This window comes from Lolium rigidum, chromosome 3 (assembly GCF_022539505.1).
Source record: "Lolium rigidum isolate FL_2022 chromosome 3, APGP_CSIRO_Lrig_0.1, whole genome shotgun sequence".
In the NCBI taxonomy this organism is placed as follows: Eukaryota; Viridiplantae; Streptophyta; class Magnoliopsida; order Poales; family Poaceae; genus Lolium; species Lolium rigidum.
The window spans coordinates 138,023,110-138,049,158 of record NC_061510.1 but is presented as its reverse complement, the minus strand read 5'-3'; the positions used below and the strand labels follow the sequence as shown (position 1 = coordinate 138,049,158).

The following is a 26,049-nucleotide window of genomic DNA, read 5'->3' as shown; positions in this document are numbered from 1 at the left end:
AAGATTTTTTCCATCCGCCCTCCACACGTTCTCCACCGTTTCAGTATAACGGTCATGACGCATCCACGCGTTCTCAAGTCTGAAAGGTTTAGAACTCATATTGTCATCAATCCAATCAGATTTTCTCACTGAGACTAATATAGCACAATGATCTGACTCGCAACATTGAACATGGTTGACAATTGTGTTATCAAAACACTCCTGAAATCTATCATCCCCGAGTGCTCTATCTAGTCTCACTTTTATATTATCGCCTCCTTGCTGTTTATTATCCCATGTATAAGGCACACCATAAAAACCCAAATCTTCAAATCTGCATGTTTCCATTGTGTCCCTAAAACCTTCCATTGTCCACTCTTGTCTCTCATTTCCTCCAATCTGCTCTGAAGCATCAAGAACTTCATTAAAATCACCCATGCACAGCCATGGATTATTATATTCCTTCCTCAAATATTTGAGGAGATCCCAGCTGAGCTTCCTCCTTGCTCTTACAGGGTTGCCATAGAACCCTGTGAATCTCCACTCCACATCTCCCAACTCGTCGTTCTGGATCAAAGCATCAATATGTGAGTTACTGAAAGATTTAATTGAGACTCTGGTTCCATTATTATTCCAGTAAAGACATAAACCCCCACTTTGTCCAACACTTTTGACTCCAAATGCATTAGTGAAACCAAATTTCCACCTCAAATCTTGTGATCGCTTGTCTGACATCTTGGTCTCCGAGAGAAAGACCAAACTTGGGCGTCGCAACCTAATGAGGTCACTTATCTCACGAACTGTCCCAGGCCGCCCACCACCTCGACAGTTCAGACCCATGATATTCATTGCTCTCGGCGGTCATCCTCGAGGGATGCCGCCGATATATCTTTATTGTTAGCAGGAGATTTATCCACTGCCTCTCCATCATCACCCTTCAATTTCTTCTTGTTAGCATTCTTTTGAGGGGACGCAGCTAAGTGCTGCCCCTTTGCGTCATCAAACTTTCCAATCATATCCGCAACTGTTGATGCACTAGTTGCAGCGACCATAGTACCATCTAAAGCTTTTCCATCAAAAGCTAGTGAGTTTGAGTTTATTGCTGGCCTTTTCCTACCTGAGTTTATGTTGTCAACCATATCAACATCCCTCCCTAGACCAGCATGAGATGCTGGGTCAGCCAGAGGCGGCTCCACCACCCTAGGATTAATCAGAGCGTTCAGTTTCCAGCTCTCATCATTCTGAAAATCCTCTGAGTACACACCTCCACGGCCTACACCCCTTCCAGGAAAGCCCCGACCTCTTCCTGTACCTCTCGCTGCAGTACCACGACCACCGGCAGCTCCTCTTGCTACACCACGATTCCGCCACTCATCAGCGAGGACAAAATCCCCCCATTCGAATTTAGATGGATCATGTTCACCGGTTCCACACTCCTCAAACCAATGCCCAATCAGACCACAGTGATTACAGAAGATAGGCATCTTCTCATACTTAACTTGGTACCAATCCTTCTTCCCCGTTCTTGTGATTGACACAAATCTCTCGAGCTGCTTGTTGACATCAAGTTCCACTCGGATTCTAACATAAGCTCCCACATAGCCTGCCGGTAATTTCAACTGAACTTCAGTAATCTTACCCATCTTCCTGCACATCCCCCTGATCACCTTCTCATCCTTAAGGTAGTTATCAGGTAACTTTAAAACCCTAGCCCAAACCGCTACCTTGTCAAGCGTTATGGATCTAGGATTAGTAAAACCATCATATTCCTGAATCATGAGAGCTTGATTGCGAAACAACCACGGACCATTGTACATCGCCAGGTTCCAATCAGCGAGACAGCCGAATTGGATCGTGAATAGGTTGTCTTCGATCTGCCTCCACCGAACCTCCTTTGCCGGATTCCACGCCGATCTCATATCACCATAGAGTGCAGCTGGGCTAAAACCCTTGTCCGTGTGTACCTGTAGAAAGGTTATTGGAGATTGCACAGCACCAATAGGGCCGGCTGCTCATATATATATAGGCGGACACATGTACAATTACAGGTACAACCCTGAGAAAACACGGGGACCTATGTCTATACAATATGTTACTCAACACCCCCCGCAGTCGAAGGGTCGGCACCGACACACAGACTGGAGCGAAACTCAGGAAAAGTCGTGGATGGCAATCCCTTCGTCATGATATCGGCAAATTGCTGAGACGTCGGTACGTGAAGAACTCGAACGCGACCGAGGGCAACTTGCTCACGAACAAAGTGGATGTCCAACTCGATGTGCTTGGTGCGCCGATGATGAACGGGGTTGGCGGAGAGGTAGACAGCCGACACGTTGTCACAGAAAACCACCGTAGCCTTGTCAACAGGACAAGAGAGCTCGGACAGAGCTGACGAAGCCATGTGCACTCAGCCACAGCGTTAGCCACGGCGCGGTACTCGGCCTCAGCACTGGAGCGGGACACGGTGGGCTGCCTCTTGGAGGACCAAGAGACAAGCGACGAGCCGAGGTAGACGCAGTAGCCGCTGGTGGAGCGGCGCGTATCCGGGCAACCCGCCCAGTCCGCGTCGGAGTAGGCGACAAGGTCAGTCGACGACGAGGGCGAAGCATGCAACGTCAAGCCGTAGCCCATGGTACCACAGACATAGCGGAGAATCCGCTTCACCGCGGCCCAATGAGCATCCCGAGGAGCATGCATATGCAAGCACACCTGCTGCACGGCGTACTGGAGCTCCGGTCGCGTCAGTGTCAAGTACTGAAGAGCACCGACGATGGAGCGATAGAGCGGCGCGTCGGACGCCAGCGACCCATCACTGGCGGAGAGCTTGGCCTTCGTGTCGACAGGAGTAGGCACAGGGTTGCAGTTAAGCATCCCTGCACGCTCGAGAAGCTCGTGGGCATACTTCCGCTGATGGAGGAAGAAACCGTCCGCACGTCGGACAACCTCGATGCCGAGGAAGTAGTGAAGCGGGCCAAGATCCTTCAACGCGAACTCAGCGCGAAGGCGGTCGGTGAGCTATCGAAGAAGACCAGCAGTGGAAGCCGTCAGGATGATGTCGTCGACGTACAGCAGCAGGTATGCCATGTCGTTGCCGGTCCGGTAGACAAACAGGGACGCATCGGAGCGCGTGGAGCGGAAGCCCAACTGATGCGGTGAAGCCGGCGATGCGCTGGTACCGGGCGCGGGGCGCCCGCTTCGAGTCCATACAGGGACCGAGAGAGCAAGCACACGTCATCGGGGCGCTCGGTGTCGACGAAGCCGATGGGTTGCTGACAGTACACCTGTTCCTGCAGATGGCCATGAAGGAAGGCGTTGGAGACGTCCATCTGATGCACGGGCCATGCACGAGACGCGGCGAGGTGCAGCACTGTGCGGATCGTGCCCGGTTTGACAACCGGGGCAAACGTATCCGTGAAGTCGACGCCAGCGCGCTGCCGAAACCCGCGCACCACCCGGCCGCGCCTTGTAGCGCTCGAGAGTACCGTCGGAGCCGAGCTTGTGCTTGAAGACCCATTTGCCGGAGATGACGTTGGCGCGAGGGGCCGGGGAACGAGCTCCCGGGTCCTATTGCGCTGCGGCGCGTCGTACTCCTCCTGCATGGCGGCGCGCCAATGCGGGTCGCGCAAGGCAGCGCGAGCCGAGGTGGGCACCGGCGAAGGGGCGGTCGCCGGGCTGGTGGCAGAGCCGGTCGGACCGGTCTGGCCGGCCGGGGCGCCAGCGTGCCCAGTCCAGGGGCCGGTCTGGCCGGCCGGGGCGCCAGCGTGCCCAGTCCAGGGGCCGGTCTGGCCGGCCGGGTGACCGGACTGGCCGGTCCACGGTCCGGTCTGACCGGGCGCATGGCCGGGTCGGCTGGTGAAGGGGGCGCCGCCGTCGTGCGGCAATATGCTGTTGCCGCTGGCCCGAAGGCAGACGCAGGAGACGGAGACGCCGCGCAGACATACTGGTCGGCGGGGTAGCGTGTAGACGGCCGCCGCACGCCTGCGCGGGCGCGGGTGAGCATTGGCTCAGGAACCGCAGCGACGGGTGGCGAGGCAGAGGCGGCCGCCGCGGGCGATGGCGCCCCGGGCGACGCGGGCGACGGGGGCGCCGGGGACGCCTCGGACGTCGCGGGTGCGGTCGAAGGGGACGCCGCGGGCGATGGCGCCTCGGGCGACGCGGGCGACGGGGGCGTCGGGCGCGCCGCGGGCGTCGCGGGTGCGGGCGACGGGGCGCCGAGGCCGCCGCGGACGACGGGGACGCCGAGGGACCGAGGCGGGGCCGGCGCCGGGGGCCGCCGTGGTCGGTCGTCGGCGCGCGGCCGCGAGGAGGGCCAGCGGGCGCCGGGGCGTCGTCGGAGGTGTCGCCATGAGTCCTCGCTGAAACGGAAAACCAACTCGTCAAAGTACACGTGCCGGGAAGTGAGGACACGATGGGAGACCGGGTCGTAACAGCGGTAGCCCTTTGTATTGGCGGGGTAGCCGAGAAACACACAAGGGAGGGAGCGCGGCGCAAGCTTATGCGCGGCGGTGGCAGCGATGTTAGGATAACACCGGCAGCCGAAGATGCGGAGATCATCATAGGTGGGCGGCGCACCGTAAAGGAGGTGATGCGGCGTGTAGGACCAACGCACACGACACGGGCGGATGTTGACGAGGAGAGTCGCCGTGGCAAGGGCATCCGGCCAGAATCGCGGGGGCATGGAGGCATGGAACAGAAGGGTGCGGACGCAGTCGTTGAGGGTACGAAGCATCCGTTCGGCACGGCCATTCTGTGAAGAAGTGTATGGACACGTGAGGCGGAAGACAGCGCCATGGGTGGCGAGAAGTGAGCGAATGGTGATGTTGTCGAACTCCTTGCCGTTGTCGGTTTGTAAAGCGTGAATGGGGCGACCAAACTGAGTGGAGACGAAGGCGAAGAAGGCGGTGAGGGTGGTCGCAACATCCGACTTACGGCGAAGTGGAAAAGTCCATACAAAATGCGAGTAATCATCAAGAATCACAAGATAATAATTATAACCAGAGTTACTCGGAACCGGCGAGGTCCATACATCACTATGAATAAGTTGGAAAGGAAAAGACGCGACTGTGGAAGACGAACTAAACGGGAGGCGAACATGTTTGCCTAGACGACATGCTTCACAAGAGTGGGCATCCGTTTTATTACAAGTAAAGGAGAAGCCTTGCATTATTTGACGCGAGTGGCGGAGCTAGGATGACCAAGACGGGCGTGCCAAAGATCGACACCGGCGGAGAGGGCGAGTGGGCGGCCGGTGGTGGTGGAGGCCGCGCCAACGGGGTAGAGATCGCCGGGGCTGTCACATCGGTGGAGGAGCATCCGGGTACGACCATCCTTGACAGAGAAACCAAAAGCGTCAAATTCCACAGTCACGGGGTTATCACGACAGAAAGACTTAACAGAAACAAGATTTTTAATCAAGTCAGGAGAAACAAGAACATTATGGAGAGAGAGAGGAGTGGAGGTGGAAGGAAAAGAGACAGAACCAGTGTGAGTAATAGGAAGGGTATGACCGTTGCCAACGATGATGCGAGAAGAAGTGGAAGCGGGTGTGGAAAAGGAGAGGTTACCGGGATGCGCAGCCATATGCGCGGAAGCGCCGGTGTCCATGAACCAGTCGCCACCGCCACCATACGCCCCAGCAGAGGGGGCGCTCTGGAGGGCGGTCGGGGAGCGCGGGATCCCACGGGGTCGCACCCGGAGGGGCGGCGTAGGCCGGGGCAGGCCTGGGCGCCGCGTAGAACGCCTGGTGGGAGGCTGGACGCGGCCCCATGATGCCCGGGTAGGGGGCGCGCGGCACGGGCATGGAGTAGGCGTGAACGACCCCGGTCCACGGATTGTGACCGGCAGTCCACGGCGGAGGGGCGGTGTACTGCGGGGGACGAGGCGCGGGGGCGGCGGCATTGGCGCCACCGTTGCCGCCACCATTGCCACCGCCACGGCGACGACGGCCACGGCGGCTACCGCCAGGAGGAGCCGGCTGGCCGGTCCAGGGACCGGTCTGGCCGGCCGGGCGCCGGCCGTGCCCGGTCCGGGGGCCGGTCCGGCCGGCCGGGTGACCGGACCGGCCGGTCCATGGTCCGGTCCGACCGGGCGGCGGGCGGCGGCGGGGAAACCCGGCGGCGGACCCATGGGGCGAGGCGCGAGGGCGCGGGGCGCGGGAGTCTGGGCGCCGCGGGAGAAGCCAGCGGCGAAGGCGGTGTGGGCCGCCCGAGCCCGGAGGTGCTTGAGACGGCGCTCCTCGAGGCGCAGGTACGCCACGGCCTGCTCGAAGGTGGGTGTGGTGAGGAGCGTGAGGTTGGAGGCGGCGTTGCTGAGATCCTCGCCGAGACCCGCCGATAGGGTGGAGAGCATGATCTTGTCATCGATCGGGAACTCCAAGTCACGGAGCTCATCGGAGAGACTCTTCAGCTTGAGGGCGTAGTCATCGAGAGACAAGTCGTTCGGTGGGTGCCGAAGAACTCCTGTTGGAGGAAGGTGACCCGCTGGATTTTGTTGTCGGTGAAGAGGCCGGTGATCTTAGCCCGGACCGTGTGGGCGGAGTCACCGTCACGGACGACGGTGCGAAAGATGTCGTTGGAGACGGTCCGGTAGAACCGGCGGATGATGGTGGCGTCGATGGCGAGCCACTCGGGGTCGTGCGGCATGGCGAGGAGATCGATGGTGCCGTCGACGTGATCAAGGAGATCATACTCGCGGAAGAGCAGCCCAAAGTACGTCTTCCACGGGAAGAAGTTGGCAGCGGTGGTGGAGAGCTTCAGCGGCACGCGCTCGGCGATGGGAATGTCGCGGATGAAGGCGACGGAGGGGCCGGCGAAGGGGTTGCTGCTGCTGGAGCCGGAGGAGAAACCGGAGCCGGAGGAGTCAAAGCGCTCCATGGCGATGGTGAGGGCCGGCGGCGCCCTAGATGAGAAGGGCGGCGGCTAGGGTTGGGAGTGGTGGCGGAAGCGGTGGTGGTGGGGATGGCCGGCGGCGCCCTAGGGAGGAGGAGGGGCGGCGGCTAGGGTTGGAGGTAGGGTGGCCGGCGGCGCCCCAAGGGAAGAGAAGGGCGGCGGCTAGGGCAGGACCCGAAGGGTCTCTGATACCATGTAGAAAGGTTATTGGAGATTGCACAACACCAATAGGGTCGGCTGCTCATATATATATAGGCGGACACATGTACAATTACAGGTACAACCCTGAGAAAACACGGGGACCTATGTCTATACAATATGTTACTCAACAGTACCTTTGCAATAGCCAGCCACTTTGCTTTGACATCAGATCGCTCCACTTCTTCTTCCCACACGAAGTCTTCTCCGTCATCCTCGTGCAGATTCAATCTCCGAAGGAGGTCATCCACGTCCTCCTCCTTGCCCCTCCTTACGTTACTACTACCACCAGGATCCATGCCCGCACCGATTAGTTGATCGGGAGGAAGAGCTCTCGGCGGGTCACCGCCAGAGGATAAGAGAAACCCTAACTTTAGTTAGGGGAAAAAAACTCACAACCGTTTCCTACTGCCGTGGTCGTCCCTTGATGAGTGGAGTGAGTATCGTTTGTTTCGCACGGTGCCACGGAGATACGGTGTTTAACCGGCACCTACCACGTCTGGAACACACGGTGCCGACCAGATAAATATTCAGTGAATCTAGTTACACTCGATAAAGCTGCGAAACGACTGGCCCAAACGCGCCATGTCCCGACGATCGTGAGCCCATGCAGTTTTCCCGTTTATCTTTTCCCCTTTCACGAGATCGTCGAGGAGATCGAATCTAGCTAGCCTGCTGGCGGTATATGTGTCTGGGTGGGCCGCACGGCTCATCTCTTTGAGTAGCGTCCATACATTTTGCCGTGTGCTCGAAAAAGAAAAACATGGGCATGACCCTTTTTGCACTCGCTACAACAACAACAGTGATGGTTTTGCAAACCCAGCTCGAATTAATCGAGCAATCACGTCTGCTATCGTTTTTTCTACGGTTATTACACGGACACCACGCACGTCCACGCGCATCCTCTTTGAAACTGAAAGACACGGGCGATCGATCCCCATTCTCACAAATCTTAAGTTTCTTCTATCAAAGCGCATTCATGCATGAGCTTTGCTAGGCGGTGCCGTAGTCTAGCAAGTTCCATCCGAGAGGTGGGTGGTGGAGTCACGCTTTTGTCCGACTTATTTGCTGGATAAGGTCGAATGAGACTCATATCTCCGAGCTACTATTGAGAGCTCATGTCTCCTAGCTATCTTAACTGTTCACCAGATGTAGCCGATGGCATGGCTGCTAGGATGATGATGATCAAAGATGGATCGCCAACAAGAAGGTAAAATCACCGGATAGACGACGCGCTCCACATCTTGCATTTTGCTCATGACAGGGCGGGCCACCGCACGCACATGCGAGTGCGACGTCCCTTCTGAACTTCGTTTTTTGGGGAGCCGTTCTATTCCAAAGACGGCATTTGGACTCTACCACCTTTCCCCCATTTGATTCGCCCATATAACACCACACTACCACCTAGCTAGCGAGCTAACTTCCTCTCTCACACACACACCCTCTCTCTCTGACACTCTCATAGACAGAAGTGCAGAAAGCAAGTTGTTATCTGCTAGCCAGCGAGAGAGAGAGTATGGTCATGGAGGTGGAGGTGGCCATGGCGATGAAGGTGTTGCTGAGCCTCTGCTGCGTGGGGGCGTGCTGCCTCGCGCTCTACCTCTACTACAACGTCTGGGTGGTGCCGCAGCGGCTCCTCGCGGGGTTCAGGAGGCAGGGCATCGGCGGGCCGCGCCCGTCCTTCCCTTACGGCAACCTCGCCGACATGAGAGAGGCCGTCGCCGCCGCGAAGTTGGCTCGCCAAGGCGGCCGTGGCGGCGGAGGCATAGTCCACGACTACCGCCCAGCCGTGCTGCCCTTCTACGAGAAATGGAGAAAAGAGCACGGTATGTATCTATCTATGGCGTTCCGCATATTATATTAGCGCGCAGTGTCGTGTAGCATAGCATGCATGATCTCAAGTGTATGCTTTCTCCATATCCTCTGATTGGTGTGTGATCCTTGCTTTGCTCCATTCTTCTTGTTATAGTATTGTTCTATGGTCTCATTTTTCAATTGGTTTTTTAACCTTTTCTCAGTTAGGAAAGAAGTTTGTCTTCTTATATATCTTCACCTCTCGTTGAGATAGAGATTATGTTATATGATTGTTTTTAGCGTAGGTTCAGTGTAGGCCGCAAAATCTTTTTATATATTTTTTAATACTACGTGAGCAAGATCTAGAATTTGAGAGCTCTTGACTCTCTGATACCATATAAAATTACTGCACTAGATAATTCAACCTAAAATCTGAAGTGATGAAAAGCGGCTATGCACCATATTTATATTCAACATATGTGTCGGTTTGAAAAGTAATTTGTATTTAGTAGGCGGGAGTGGTGTTTTGGAACATGGGTGTATATGCTCCCTATATTTTGAAATGCATCTTACACACATTTTAAATTTAAAAAATTGAAACAAAACATTCACACGCACATCTTCACGTGCTACACGCTCACAAAACCGCTTCATAAAAAATTGACTTATCACGTGAGATGTGTAAAAAAGACAAAATTCAGTGCTAAAATTAATGCTTTTCTCAAGATAAACTTTCTCCTTTTTAAATAGATCACAAATTTTTTTGGTTTTTCGTGAAACTTGCCAAACGCACATATATTATGAAGATGTATATGTAGAATTTTTTATCCAAATTTTTCGACATTTCAAAATATGATTTGTTTGGTACAGAAAGCATACGCACCCGGGAGCCGAATTAAATTTCCGTTAGTAGGCCTCCTTTTCAAACACATAGTGTATAATCAATATCTATAATAGCAAATGCATAGTGTATACAAACATACCTCCTAACGATTGCAATATAGTAAATTTTATATTGTAGATGTTGATTTTTTTCTTTCTAAATGTATAAACTTGCCGAACTTTGACTTTAACAAACCTAAAACATGATGTAATTGTGAACTGAGAGAGTACAGCATAGTACATACTTAGCCGAATTATTGACTCAAACAGAGAAAGAGAGAGATAAGAGTTTACCACTTACTACTATGTACTACCGTCACCGAGTGCAATCTCAATCACTCTCAGGTCCCGGCAATTATGAGGTTCCAGCTGAGCAATATTAAATTGTTTCCTTAAATACATCAGCATCTCATTCCAAAAATTGATGTCGATCTTAAGTTAATTCTAGCTGTAGCAACGTTTACAGGTGGTCTAAACTTGTGCTCATGTCCAACTCATGCTGCTCAATTTGCCATTTTCTGTTGATGCATGATACTGTTGGATAGCAAGGTTACATATTAGGTGAGCTGGCCGCCATCACCTTGCACAATTTAACTGATCCTTGGACCCACCATGGTACAGCAGTGTGATGTAACAGGAGAGGACACGTATGCCTACAAATAACAAATATTTAAGCCATTTTTAATGGGTTCTAAATGCTTGTCTCAGTTTTAATCTAAATATATCTAGATTTATTAAACCCATGACATTTTTTCAGAGTCAAAGAGAGTACTATTGCGGAAATCAACATTTAAACATGAGAGCATATGCTCCTGCTACACAAGAAAAACATTTGAAATGTCAAAAAAATCTCATTTTTTATGTGTATATGTTGACATTATATGTGTGCACGCCAAGTGTCACAGAAAACTGACATTTTTGTGTCCTTTGTAAAAAAGACAAAGAAATGTCTCGTGAAAAGTCTTTTTTAAGCACTGAATTTATCTTTTTGCACACGACACGCAAAATGTCAGTTTTCCGCGAAACAACTTTCTAAGCACGTATGATGTCGAGATATACACGTCAATTTGTTGTTCAGAATTTTTAATATTTTTTACTACGCTTAAAGGACATTTCAATAACCGGAAGCATATGCTCGCTAGTGCCAAAAAGCCCCGTCCCTACTATTGATATTAATTAAAGAGAAGTAAACCCCACATTACTGTGTATAGAAAGCAGCAATAGGTCGAGATGATGAATTGACACTATTCAGGAGGGCATACCGACATAGTTGTGCGCTAGGCGGCTAGGGTGCACTATGTGCAGCTCTGCTCCATCAAAAGTAATCAGCCCACCTTTGGTTTATGCATGTAGGCATCCTAGCAGCTAATTATGGGAGTAGTAAAAAATACATCTACATGTGGCTAATACTCTCTCAGTTTTCAATTCGTAATGTGAGTTGCTATTACAGCCAATATTGGCCGTAATAAACTCTTATTTTCCCTCTAATTTAAATTAATTGTTGTAATTTTAAATGAAATGTTGCCTTAATTTTGGATTAGCAGTACACCCTCTAGTCCTAAATATTTGTCGCAGACCTTAGATACATTTTAACCTATATTTTTCCTGATTCCGTGACAAGTATTTAGGGCCAGAGGTAGTATTATATTCCGTGAGAGAGTGTTATTAGATAGGATGCAAATAGGTCACTACGCCTAAATGTTGATCGCTGATAGTACATGTTGGAAATTTTTTGATATATATTTCCTCCATCCACAAATAAGTGTACATCTAGCACTCATTTATAGGAAAATTTAGCAACACTTATGACTCTAAATCATTATTACTAGATTTGTCTTGAAATACAGTTTTCTAATCAACCAATTTGACATCATATGTGTTGATACTCATTTTTCTATAAAGTTAGTCAAATTCAAATAAAATTAGCTTAGGATAAAGCTAGATACATACTTCTTCGCGGACAAAGGGAGCACTGTGTAGCAAACCCATCAGCACACACACACACACACAAATTAAATCAAGTCACGTCGCAATTTGGAAATACAAGTCACATCGAAATGATACAGGGAAAGAAGAATAAGAAAGTTCGAGGCGGAATCTTTCAGATTATCCTGGAGGAAGATGATGATACAGTGCCCGTACGCACGTAACAGTATAACGTCCCTCCCGACATATCACGTCAGGCGGATGAGCAGCCAACATAGCTGCGCCCGAGACCGGGGTGGTCGTCGTACGTCCCGCCAGATAGGTACGCGCGAGACCACCTCTCCCTCGCTTCCCAACCAACGTGTGCCAGCTACAGCGACGCCACCAGCGGTGACCGGGGCCCGGCCGGGTAGACGACGCCAGAGACGATTGGGATTGGACCGGCGGGGCCGTCGCGCGCGGTGGTGACCCGGCACGTCGCCGTCCCGCGCGGGAGAAAGCGTCACGCATCACCCGCCCGGCCGGCAGCTAGCGCGCCCGTGCGCGTGGGCGCGCAGGTCAATCACCCGCCGCCAGCCAGTGCGAGCGCGAGCTCGATCGCCAGAGCGCGGTGGCGCGCGCGCGCCCTTTGTCCGTGGTGACCGCGTGCGCGTGCGCGTGCGCGCGCGCGCGCGTGACGAGGAGATCGCTGGATGGGGACGGCGGGCGGTCTCGTCAGTCCGGCGCGCTCCCGTCCTGTTCCCGCACGTCTGATCCCCTTTTCGGTGGAGGTGGATGGCGGGGGCGCCGTGACTCGATCGCCATTCGCCGGGGGCTCCTCGCCGCCGTGTCGGTTTCCGGTCGCTCCTTGCGCCTCTCCGGCCCGGCCACTTGCGGAGAGCGGACAGTGACCGCCGAGCCAATGGCGCCAGGCACCATCACCACATCCCCTTCCTTTGTTGATTTTTGTACATGTTGATTCTGCGTGCGTGATGGCCATAGTACTACCCGTACTCCGACGTGATGTTGATTTTGCTACACCTTGACACTGCCTGGTGTGATGGCCATGTATTCTGGGACTAGCAGCTCTAATTGGTCCAACTTGCATTCCAGCATGATAACTAATCGAACTAAAACAGATAGCTTTCACACTACTGGATGAGACTAGATCAAGCAAATATGAAGGGTTAATTTGTTCCTTCTATATGTTGTGGATGAGATCTTAACTTGTTCCTTTTTACAAGCTAGAAATATTGAATTTTATTATTTTTCTTAACCTGAAATTAGCTCAAGATGGTTACAACCTAAGTATGAACCAACCTTTACAGCTTCATCTTTAACTCGACTCAATATGAGCTCGCTCAAATTAAAAATTTGAGCTGAGTTGAGACCTAGAAATCGACCAATCTAACTACTGCATGACGGAGGTCCTATACCCGAACCGAGACTAACTAATTAACCTGCTCAACATGGGTCTACTGCAGGTCCAGTGTTCACTTACTCCATGGGCAACGTCGTGTTCCTTCACGTGAGCCGGCCGGACGTGGTCCGGGACATCAACCTCTGCGTCTCCCTGGACCTCGGCAAGAGCTCCTACCTCAAGGCCACGCACGAGCCCCTGTTTGGCCGGGGCATCCTAAAATCCAACGGCGAGGCATGGGCCCACCAGAGGAAGATCATTGCGCCCGAGTTCTTCCTCGACAAGGTCAAGGTACCGTATCCGTATAATGAGATGTTGTCATACACAAGGTGAATTTGAATAAAAAGAAATTTGCTAGTTATAGGTAGTTTTACATGCAATACAAAAAAGTTCTAGGTAGTTCTAGGTCAACCGAGAATTAAGTTACAGCTCGGTCGACTCGATGATCGTTGAATTTAACATCGTGATTTGTGCATCTGAGAATTGCACTTGGGATGCGTTTGCAGCCAAATTTTTCCAGCTGCATTTGATGTCACCGATAATTAGTGGCATTCAACAAAAAAATGGCAAGCCAATATTGTTCGGATGTCGCCCACACAAGCACCTATCAAATCACAAATGACATTGAAGACGATATTCTCCCTCCCAGAATAAGCAAATACTAGCAATACTCCCTCTCTCACAGTTTATAAGGCACGCGCGTAACCCTAGGTCGCAAATTTGATCAAGTTAGCATTAGTTATATGTTATAAAAATTATATCATTAGAAAGTTCAGATGTTCTATTTTCTAATGATATAATTTTTATATTATATAATTTAAATTATATAGGTTAAATTGGTAACCTAGGGGTACGCGCGCGCCTAATAAACTGTGAAGGAGGGAGTACTATATATGCCTCTTCAAATTAGTAGACATGGATTTCAGAGACAGCTCTCAAGGCCATGTGTGTGTAACCTTCTTAGGTTTCTGAAAGAAATTGTAAGGGCATTTAAACATATCAGTGGGTCTCAATGTTTCAGGGCGAAATACAGCTGTGGGTGCCGCTTATCCTCCATCATAATGCAGAATGACAGTTCAACAAGACAGAGCCAATACCTGCAGCATTTTGATCCAGCTAGACAATGTGTCATCAGAGTTCTCACTAGGACCATGTCCAGCAGCAAAACCACATCATTCTGATGATCCAGCTACATAATGTCCGATAAGATTCTAGTATTAATCAGGACCACTTCCAGTAATTAATCCTGCATTATTCTGAGCCAGTATGCAAGAGCAGCATACAGCTAGACAGACATGAAAACTATTACTACATGCAGCCTTACTTTCAATATTATTTTCACCATACTCAGGGAATGATGGATCTGATGGTAGATTCTGCACAAACACTGCTCGAGTCATGGGAAGAGAGCGTCCACAAAAATGGTGGGACTGTAGACATCAAGATTGACGATGACATAAGAGCCTACTCCGCAGATGTCATCTCCCGGACATGCTTTGGAAGCAGCTACATCAAAGGAAAGAAAATCTTTCTAAAGCTCAGAGAACTTCAGAAGGCCGTGTCCAGGCCCAATGCGCTTGCTGAAATGACTGGCCTAAGGTTAGCACAAAAAATAACATCAACTAAGGATGTGGTTCATCCACAGACACATCAACTGAAAGTTCTATACTGACTCAAATGAGATATGAAATTCGAATGTAATGTCTGCAGGTTCTTTCCTACAAAGAAGAACAGGAAGGCATGGGAGCTTCACAAACAAGTGCACGAGCTGATACTAGAAATCGTGAAGGAAAGCGGAGAAGACAAGAACTTACTGCGCGCAATTCTTCACAGTGCAAGCAGCAGCAAGGTGGGCCTCGGCGAGGCAGAGAACTTTATAGTGGACAACTGCAAGAGCATATATTTTGCAGGATACGAGAGCACAGCTGTGACAGCTGCCTGGTGTCTAATGCTCCTTGGACTGCACCCAGAATGGCAGGACCGGGTGCGAGAAGAAGTAATGGAGGTCTGTGGGGGTCGTCCTGTAGACTCCCAATCACTTCAAAAAATGAAGAATGTATGTATGCTCCTCCTCTTCCTTTTCTCCATCTTCAGTACTATGCAGTTTCAGAAATTAATCTTGCTAAAAAGAAGAAGAGACTTCAAGATCACCTTTGAAAATATAAACATCAGTGAACTTGCTGCCATTTCCAGTCATTGAACTTGTTGTGATACCTCCCTGACTTCAAGATCACTTTTGAAAAATGTAGCTCACAATGGTAATTCAGGAAACTCTGCGGTTGTACCCAGCAGGTGCCTTTGTATCGAGGATGGCCCTTCAGGAGCTGAACCTGGGGGGTGTACACATACCAAAAGGTGTCAACATCTACATCCCTGTCTCCACAATGCACCTTGATACCAAGCTTTGGGGACTTGATGCCAAAGAGTTCAACCCGGCACGCTTCTCCGATGCTCGACCCCAGCTACACTCTTACTTACCATTTGGCGCTGGCGCTCGGACCTGCCTTGGCCAGGGGTTCGCTACAGCAGAGCTCAAGATACTGATATCTCTCATCATCTCCAAGTTTGCACTGAAGCTCTCGCCTCGCTATGAGCATTCTCCAACACTCAAACTCATTGTGGAGCCAGAGTTTGGTGTCGATCTCACCTTGACGAAAGTGCAAAGTGCCTGTAAACACTAAGAGGGGCATTGGGGTTTGGTTGTAATAATGTGAGTGCCCACGCTTTGTGATGGGAAGGAAATTATAGTTCAGTAAAAGCAGCTGGAGAAAAATGTACATATACAGGTCCATATTGTTCAGGTTTGATCTTTCTCGTGTGTATGTAAAGGTTCAGCTCAAATAGGCTGAATTAGAGGGAATGTGCCAGATGAGTGAATGCTTGAGTCAACATCTATATAAAAACAGTTGCAGTTGTTATGATGTGAATACCTAAATCAAAAGGCAACACTAATTGCAAAACTATAGTGCTGAAAGCTTGTGAATTTAAGAACACAGTTCTTTGTTGGGCACTAGTAAGGCAGCATACTTGCCTGATGGGCCTCTCTAACTTGCAACACAAAATGGGCAATTGGATCATCATTCTTTTCGCATTGCTTGGTCATCACTATAATTGAGAAGCCCACAAAGAGTAAAGTATACAAGCAGTGCTAAAACACAAAGAAACGTATATATATAATCAACAAATATACCACAAATAAGGCTGAACTGCAGAAAGTGTTGGTTCCATCACCAGACAATGAATGATTCAGAAGTAATTTAAGAGGAAGATATCACCAGGACATGCAATTTGACAGAAGTATGTCCATACATAATTTTGCAACAACAAAAGCAACAAGCCATATTCGAATCAGTGTAAACATCCTTGCTGTAACTTTTGAACATGATTAGCTTTTACATAATGCTGGAACTGAAATCAGTTCAACCCAACAGCAGAGACATAACAAAGAGTCTCAGCCTGAGACCACTTTCACAACAATGATAAGAATGTTAAGCGCTATCAAGGGCATCCGCAGAAACTGAGTGGCGTAGATGAGCCCAACGACCTGGCCCTTCAAAGACTTTGTTTGCCCATTTCCTGAAACTTCAGACATGCTCCAACCCCTGGGACCAAGAAAGCGGTCTTCATTCAGTATGGCCAAGGAATTTGCAAGAAGCAAAAAACCCTCCAGCAGCATCCACAAGCCCATCTCTGTAAATAAACAACACAACTCCGTTAGACGAAAAGAATTGCTATTTATGTGCCACCAGTCACCAGATCATCGTAACTGAACATATAGATTAGTTCGTCTTCATGGATTCAGCATAGCAAAGTAACATCACCTCGTGAAAACATAAACGTAACTGGACAGGGACATGCACTAAGACATATTTATGTACACAAACAAAAACAAGGAGCTCTTTTCATTCTTAGTCGATTTGAGTAATTTATGTTGCTACTTGCTAGAATGATGTATCTCAAGTTTGACTCCTGCCTATATCACTATCAATCCTACGGCCAATTGCTATCCTCGGGGTGTGTTGCCTAGCTCTTCTTAACATAAATCATGTAAGCACCATGGATTTCGAGTCGAAAGACTAGTCAACACTAGTCCATGAGTCGCATTTGCAAGGTCGACTCGGCCAGTCGACTCGACTAATTTGATGAGTCGATCAACTAGTCTCGACTAGTCCAGGTTTGTGAGTCTCGACTAGCACACAATACGGTAACTAGGCCAGGCTCTCTCACAATTAGGCAATTAGCTGTCATCATTTTGTGCCAAGTCATCCATTTAAACAAATAAAGCATACCAATGTCTCCTCTCTGAAGATACTAATGAGCAAATAGTGATAGATATTCATATAGGCAACCTTTTTTCCACACAACGAGATGCCAAATCATCTACCCCTTAAATAAATTACAGATCATATATGTTAAAAATCATCCATCCCAAGGAGCATCGAGTATATATATTTTAACCATCAATAGAAGTAGTTGATGTCTGAAAACAGGCCAAATTATAGCACACCAAATTAGGTATTGAATAGGTAATTTTACCCCTATTCTTCATTCATAGCACACAAAATTAGAGCTATTTTGGGATCCACACGCAAAAGAACTGAGGAGAGTGAGAGCTAGGAGAGAGCAGGCACGGCACCTTCCTTGGAGATGAGGAGGACGGGAGAGGCTGGCGTCGACGGTGACCGGAGGAGAGGGTGGAGGTTCGGTGCAGGAGGACGCCGGCCGGAGGAGCTTCAACACAAGGACGACGGCGAGCGGCGCAGGCTCGAGGATCACAACGGACGGACGGAGCTTCCACACGAGGACGGGGGGCTGCTCCGGCGAAGAGATCTGGCGAAGAGAACGGACGAAGAGGGGAGCCGTCTCTACTCCGCAAGCACTTTCTTCCTTTTTTTTCCCTTCGGGGAAAGGAAAACGAGGCGCAACTCTTCAGGCTTTCTTGACGGTGGCATGCTAGGCTTGGCGGCCCAATAGGCCCAGGAAGACATGGAAAACTCATATATTTTCAATTTCAAGTTGACGCGAGAGTTCTCGGAAAAAAAAAAGGTGGAGTCCGGAGCTCGGCGTGTTGTCTTAATCGTGAGGCGCTAAGGGCATGTACAATGGTAGGAAAAGCATGTCTTCTCTTACTCTGCCACATCAGTTAGAGAAGGCATTAGACATAAATCATACAATGCATTATTTCTTACAGCCATATCTAGCACTTAATATTAATAATTAAATTTTGGTAGAAAATTTGTTGCTAAAGGAAGATATATTTGATACAATGGAGAAAATAGTCTTCTCTTATTTCTTAAGAGATGATTCCTTAGCTAAGGGAATACACCTCTCTCTCTTCATCCTCTCTCTCATTCAACTAAGCAAAAATCTAACGTGACATCTCTAAGGGAAGGCTGACATCACCCCATTGTACGTGCTCTAACACGCGGAAAGAGTTATACTCCGTCACAATAAATATGGAGTACTTGTCGTGGATTTAAATAAAATGTTGAAGAAAATATGACTAGATTTAATAACATGTGACAAGTATTTATGACCAGAGGTGCCGCCGATTGAGTAGTTGTTTGGTTCAAACACGACCATTTCAGATCACTTAAACGAGGCCATCCTGTAATTTTTTTATGGGATACACACAAAAACTAGCTCGACTACTGCATATTTGCATTATTGGGGCGCATTTTAACGATATACACAAGGAAACAAGATAGTTGGCGGAAGGTAAGTTTCATGTCAGAGTGGAGCCCTGCGACCCTCGGACTTGCCACAAATCTAGCCAAATTCCAACGAACCCGACCAAATCTCGGCGAATCATGCTCAAAATCTAGTATACATCCCTCAAGCCCTATTGGAAGATGGCGAAGAGCGTCCATGAGCGAGCCTAGTCCTAGTATGGGGAGTAGCGCGGCCCCAAGTGGACAACCAACCTTGGCGCCATGGCCTCGTGTATGACGCGAGTGCTGTGGGAGGCGTGTGACCAATATCATCGGCGCGGGCTCGCGGGATTGCTGGGGCAGGTCGGCGCACATGATTGTGCGTCGCTGGGAAGGGGGTTGCTGGCAGGGTGATGGAAAGGGAAGCGGCCGACCACGCATCTTTGTGACGATGATCGTATAAAAAGGGAAAATATATAAACGGTTCACCATTGATATGTGGGTCCGTCTGATAGAAAGTTTTGTTGCATGTGTTCTTTAGAAGCATGCTTCCTACTGAAAAACATCTTACAATACACCGAAAATGACTTTGATGGTAGGAGATTTTACGGGATCTGTTAGAGTTGCTCTAACATGTTAGAGTCAAGGACTCCCCGCATACATTCGGCTGCAGATTGTCATCGGTCTTAACCTTTGTGCAAACTTAAACCCATGGATGCCCGGAGCAAAACTTTCCTCTTCTTTTGGTCTCTTCTTCAAATGTTAGATTGGCATTTGAGCAACATAGACTTGCCAGTCATTATGTCTACTAGTTGAATGCCCGTGCTTCGTCACGACCCATATTTTTCCTTGCAACATATTTTTCTCATTTCATTCACGAAGATTGGCGCATGCCTTTGAGGGGCCGAAAGAAGAAGAAAGTTTTGTAATGGGCCATTGCCGCGTTTAAGTTTGTTGAGGGCCCATTGTTTCCGTGACAACCTTAAAACATTTCATGTCAAACAATTAGCCATATTCTCCAGTGACAGTTTTCGCAGCACCATCGAGATTGTTGAATTCCTACATCATACTTTGAAAATTACATACTGATAAGTAGTCGGTGACGTTTGGGGTCAAGCAATTGACTACGAATAAAGATACAGTCCTACTATTAGAGCATGTTTAATAGTATAATCACAAACAACTGGTTATAAGATATTGTTATGTCATCTTAAGCTAACTTTGTAGCAAATATGTACGATAGCTATGTAGAAAGATGTGCTACTTTACTAATAGATGGCACCCTTGTTTCTCTCACAAAGTGTCTCCCGGGACGTGCTAGAGATATCTGTTGCATGAGATCCCACTTACATTCTCTCTCATCTAACTAAATATTTTATTTATAAAGGAAATATATTAATATTGAGAGATACCAATTACATCCAGCCTCTGCAACAACGCAATACCCTAATGGTTGTACGGATGCACACAACCAAAAAAAAAGATAAAGAATCAAAAAGCCCTGCTACGATATTCCAGCCCTAGCAGCAACAATACGTCTACTGTCAAGACAATGTCAAGACAACACCTGAACTCCAGGCTCTCCGAAAACGACGCCTCCAAGAAGAGAACAATGCACACGCCGTTGTCGTTGTCTGATCTAAAGATCTTAGGTTTTCGCCCTGAAGATAGTCTCCGCTCTCAAAACAACGCATTCAACAAGGTAATTGTCAGGCACAAGCAATTAAAGCTAGACCCTGGATTTTCATCCTGAAAGGCAATACTCTAAACTTCACATGTGTTGCCGCCCCCACTTGCATAACGTTGCCGCGGAATCCAGAACACCAAGCAAGTCCCTCAACAACACAGGGACTCGAACCTCAATTGCTAGTCCTCCAATCCAGCCTTCACGATATTCCCAGCCTCTGATTCACCATGGACCAGAATGTCATCTGATGGCAAAACAGGACAGAGCTTCACGTCGCTCCCTCCAGAACCAAACGGTCATAATAAAAGTATGGGTGTCACGATCGAATACCACCCGATCCAGCGAACTCTAGGCATAAGGTGCACTATCGCCGTCGGAGCCTTCCGGAACTCATCCCTCAGGCCAGATCTAGACGGGCAGGCCTCATGCAGGTCTTCATCTTCACACAATAGAGACCCTAGGACTGCCACCATTATCTAGGTCGGGCCCCAATGTCGCCGACCATCCCAGGCCGGCCGAGGCAAAGCGGCGACACCAAACGAATGAGCAATGCCTAGCAGCCGGCCGACCCTCCACCGGCGGCAACCAGGATTGGCATGCCTTTCACGCCCATCATCGGTTTCCATGCCTTCCCAACTCACCGTCGGGACTCGGTGACAGATCGTTAGACCACCACTTCATCCTCAGGGCAACCATCTCCAACGAAGAAGAGGGACGCCTCCGCCATCAAATCCAGGGTTGTTGCCCCAGGCGTCCTCGTGCCGCGGGAAAAGTCCAGGAGCACCACCTCGCACCGACAGTAAGCGGGGAGATGCAGGAGGTGTTGCCGCACAGATTGAGGATCTGGCCTCCGCCTACTGTCCATCGCCACTAGCCACCGCTGTCGTGCCGTCGCCAGCGTCGAGGAGGGATCTGGCAGCAAGGAGGAGATCCGCTGCCGCACGCCACGCCACGCGGGCTTTGTCCGGCGGCACCACCGGCGTCGGCGTGGCGCCGCCGGGACCGCGGGTGGGTGGGTTAGGGTTGGGGGAGGTTCGGTAACTGCGGGAGGATGGGTTAGGGTTGGGAGACTAGTAATAAATTTTTTCAGCTTGCTGACTACAGCGAGCTCAAACTCCCAAAACATGCAACTGCCGGAAGCGCCGCGTACAAACCGCGTTGATGGGTGGTAGTAGCGTTTTATTTCCCTTGAGAAAACCGTGATGGCACGCAGTGTGGTTACGTTACGCGCTAGCTATAGTACGTCCACAGCTATGCTAAAACATTAGAAAGGTCCGTTGCGTCGTCGTCTACCTCATAATGCAGTCACCACTTGCGCTCGGTGACCGCAGGCGACGGCGACGGTGGTGGCGCATTTGTGTCTCTACGTTGACCAACAGCCGGGGCCCGATAACGGATGGTCGATCGTATCCAGTCGCCCGCGCGCGCGTAGGACGGCACACGACGCGGAAACGGTGTGTAGAACCGTAGAAGGCGCTCGATCACGGCGCGCGATTCGATGAGTGTTGAGCGAGCCGTTGTGCGCGTCGTGCGATTCGACGTGTAGAGCTCGTGTAATCCATGAATCAATCAAGTGCTCCCTCTAGGCCTCTAGGACGTGTGTGCGTGTGCCATGAGTCTGGTGGACAGTTTTTTGGTTTCTACGAAACACCCTACGCTAGCTGCTCCCTCCCACTTCCTCGCGACCGCGTCAAGCTGAAGCACGCACCCACACCACCACATGGGACGACCTGGACCCAGCAAGCAACCTTGCCGACCCTAGACAGGGAAGCAAGCAGCAGCCTGCGAGCCGTGGCTGCACGAACCGGCCAGAGGCCAGGGCGCTGTTGGTCTCACGTTGCTGCCTGCTTCTGGCCGGTTGGTCTCACGTAGCTGCAAGCAAAGTCAGAGTTCCAACGGACGCCAACGGGCATATATGGGCCTCACGTTGGTCGTCGAGGCGCCGACTCGCGTTTACACATCAATACTCGGAGCACTACCAGAAACCGGCATTTTCCTCTCAGCTATGAATTTTCCTGTGAGGCCCGAAGTAGATCTCAGGATAACACATTTTCCTGTGTTCTGGTCAGCTCACAGGAAAAAGATTAGAGCCAGCCCGCCGTCGGATCCCCATGAAACGCAGTTCGCGCTGAAATTTTCCCTCACCGCGCGCCAACACTGGAAACTTCGCGCGATATTTGTCTAGAGAAAAAAGAGAGGACATAAGGCAAACACCCTAGAAACTTTCCCCACTTTCTCGTCTTCAACACGCACCGCCGCCGCCGCCTCCCACCTCCTCACCATTGTCGCCGCCCTCCTGTGCCGCCAGCCTCCCTCTCCTCCGACCTCCAGATCCGTCCGCAGCCGCCGGCCACCAGATCCATCCACAGCCGCCGGCCACCAGATCCATCCGCTGCCGCCGGCTACAAGATCCACCTGCGGCCGCCGGACACCAGATCCCATCCCAGAGCTCCACCACTGCCTTCTGCCACCTCGAATCTCATCTGACCTCCACCGCTACCTGCTACCACATACGACCGCGAGCGCGGCCCACCTCCCTTCTCCTCCGATCACCACCTCCATCCACTTCCGCAACTCGTGCTCCCTCCTCTCCCTTTTGTCCAGGCCAGCAGCTTCGTTTTGGTGTGGTAAGTATCAATCATGGTCATAGGTAAGATTATTACTCATAACTGTGGCAAAATGAGGGCCTTTTGAATTTTCAGTGCGTTGTTTTATTTTAGTTTTCACGATGGAAGAAACAACTTTGTTCTATCTTGTAGCTCATAGATTTAGGTGCTACTGAAGGTGCGTTATTTTTGCAGCAAGCTGAGAAATGGCATGGTGCCTCCGTGTACCGAGAAGGTATTCTACTATTGACTCAGCTAGAGAATGTAGTCAGCATACTATACCATACCTGTATGCTATTACCTATGTGTGAGTTTATGAAGTGAGTAGATTTGAATACTCCTATCTGTACCAAGTTATACTTTGAAGTATATACCGATTTGAATAGGGTCAAGAACCTGGTGCTGATCTTTTGGCATCTTTTTTTTCTTACTGGAGATTCAGCTTTCCTTAAATATAAATGAACAAACTCTCCTGACACTCTTCTGATGCCAGGTTCAAACAACAGATTCTAATCTGCACCGGAACAAATTCTGCGCTGTTTTTTTTAGCTTGTTGCAGATGATGTGTTCCCACAAAGACAGCTAAATGTGAAGAATGTTTATAGCTTACTGGTACTACTATAGAACATCCGTTCCCTGGCTTATAACCCTTGAGAACACCTATCGAATTACCAATCCATAATTAACTTTTGTCTGTGTCCTATTTCTTATGCCAGTCCTATTTTTGTTTCTATCATGTTAGGATTCTTTACCAGAACCTCCATTAGTATTTAACTGTGATGTGATGGAGGAGATGCTTCATCGTTGATACTACAATTATTAAGGTATCACTCTCTTATAACTGCATTGTTTTTATGTACTTGACTTCTGCTATGTAGTTATATATAGAACATCTGAAACATCATATGCAACAAAGTGTCTTGGATGATCTGGCTGTGAGAGTAAAGCTGGTAAAATTTATATAATGTTGGTCCTTAATTTCTATATACAACAATACAAATTTATATAGGTACTCTGTTGGTGCAGCCCGGTAAGGTAAACTGTGATAATGATACTACCTCATTGCAAAAAGAAGGTTTCTAAGAAAAAAGATCTTTGCAACGAGTACTCTGTAGATAGTGATGCTTTTCCATGTTTACTAGTGCCAAGGTTGTACATCATTGACAATTTCTTTCCGTAAATGTCTTATGTGTTGTTCCATTTTGAAAATTGTTCTCTTTGGCCATGGCAACGCTGTAGGTAGCAACGGTGGTAAGAGCAACTGTGCTTCCGAAGGAGGATCTTAGCTTCAACTAATTATTGACACTCTTATGGTATGTTGGATCTCTTGTTGCATTCACTATTAGTGGAATGTGATGGATGGGAAATAGTGGAGATATATGTATGTAGGCAATGTTACTTATCATGAACTTGTATGACTTGGAAATTCATGTATTTTGTGTTAAATTGTACTGCCATGTGCAGTGTGCTGGAAGCAAATTGGAGTGGCGGCTCATGTATGTGTGGCACATTTATTACCCGCTTTTGGGCAAGTCTGTATATGTCAATTATCATTTGTTGGAACATGTGTCAGTGGAGTACAATCTTATTTATGGATTGATTCTGGATGAGTGTACTTGAATAGAAATTGGATATGGCTGAATGTGTATTTACTAAATAATTTTACTGTATGATGTGGATTATGCTCAGATTTGTTTCCTGAGAGCACTTGAGTGCCATGCAGATTATTGTCCTTGACAATACGGTAGCATTTTCATGTAGGGAAGGAACGGGTCAGGAAAACACACATTTCCCTGTCGGTTACCTGACGTAGAAAATAACACTTCTTAGACCTGACGCTGACATTTTCCTGGGAGCAAGAACAACCGCCAGGAAAATTGAAAATAACAATTCCTGTCAGCCAACCGTCAGGCATTGAAAATTTCCCTGTCAGATTAGTCCTGACGGTGTTTTCCTGTCGGTCAGCTGACAGGAACTATTATCCTGACGGTTCTAGCTTATTTCCTGTAGGTACTTGGCCGTGGGGAAAATACCGGTTTCTGGTAGTGGAGGAGCGTGGAGGACTACTACGTACGAGTCTACTATGCAGTATGCACGCACCTTCTCCCCTGGCTGTTCGGATTTTTCGTGCGTCCTAATAATTCTTGCTCGATCTTACTACTACCTTGATCCAATCAACGTTTCTAGATGAGCTTCTCTCTTCCGGTGTGACCTGCATGCAGACATTTCCGCGCGCGGCGGCTTTTCGCCTTTTATGCCGGTACGTATTTGGCCGCCGATCGAAATTAGGCAGCAGCTCGGTCATGCCTGGCGTTTGCTTCACGCTGACGAATGATAATCGAGATAGAAGCCCAACTCATTTGCCTTTGCGTATGCTGATCATAATTCCGACTTGTCCTTGCGTCCTTTAACGGTAGTAACCGCGCGCGCTTATACGCTAAAGCCATGACATAACAGGCGTTGACTCAGTACCGAACTACCGAGGTCCGGCCGGGTAGACGTACGTTATTCAGGAGATCATATCGCACATGCTCTAACTACTGCTGCTGCTGCTACTTTTCCTGCTTAACGAAACGATGCGATAGGAACCAGCTCGTCGGTGCCTACTCCCGACTCCTACGGTTTCGGCCAGTGGGAGCTAGCTAGTGATCGATCATTGGATGCTGATGATGCACTAATGCGTGAGTAGATGACACATGCATGGGAGACTCGGAGGTGCATGGCCAAACAACCTACTACGATAGGATTAGAAACTCTGAAACTGACAAAACTGCTCTACCAAATTGAAGGTAAAGAATTCACACTCTTGCAAAGAATACATGTGTTTTTGCGGTGAGTACAGAATAACATTGATTTAGGATAGACTCGTAGACTTAGGCTAGTATATGCTTGTCATGGGGGAGGGTTATCTTAATCACGTTTGTGTAACTATTTTTTTACTATCTTATTACAGTTAAGCTAACCAACAACTTTTAAATTATCACCGCATCTACCTTCCCAAACGAAACTAAAAAATAATTTCAGCACGGTACAATAATTT

The 26,049-nt window shown here is 49.2% G+C and overlaps 2 protein-coding genes and 1 long non-coding RNA gene across 3 annotated transcripts; 2 read left to right on the top strand and 1 right to left on the bottom strand.

Moving 5' to 3' along the window:
• The first annotated feature begins 8,159 nt into the window (after positions 1 to 8,159).
• LOC124702383 (cytochrome P450 714B3) lies at positions 8,160 to 15,986 on the top strand. The gene is made up of 5 exons (XM_047234522.1): positions 8,160 to 8,890; positions 13,130 to 13,356; positions 14,417 to 14,664; positions 14,776 to 15,121; positions 15,315 to 15,986. The coding sequence occupies exons 1-5, from the start codon at positions 8,581 to 8,583 to the stop codon at positions 15,744 to 15,746; spliced, it is 1,563 nt and encodes a 520-aa protein (XP_047090478.1). The 5' UTR covers positions 8,160 to 8,580; the 3' UTR covers positions 15,747 to 15,986.
• Positions 15,987 to 16,352: 366 nt separating this feature from the next.
• On the bottom strand, positions 16,353 to 17,883 carry LOC124698279 (protein transport protein yos1-like). The gene is made up of 2 exons (XM_047230778.1): positions 17,702 to 17,883; positions 16,353 to 16,755 (listed from the first exon to the last, which is right to left on the bottom strand). Exon 2 carries the CDS (start codon positions 16,751 to 16,753, stop codon positions 16,517 to 16,519), a length of 237 nt encoding a protein of 78 aa, XP_047086734.1. The 5' UTR covers positions 16,754 to 16,755; positions 17,702 to 17,883; the 3' UTR covers positions 16,353 to 16,516.
• Positions 17,884 to 22,589: 4,706 nt separating this feature from the next.
• On the top strand, positions 22,590 to 24,586 carry LOC124698278. The gene is made up of 4 exons (XR_007000918.1): positions 22,590 to 23,244; positions 23,503 to 23,621; positions 23,752 to 23,833; positions 24,249 to 24,586. It is a non-coding gene; the product is annotated as an uncharacterized LOC124698278 (long non-coding RNA).
• Positions 24,587 to 26,049: the final 1,463 nt, after the last annotated feature.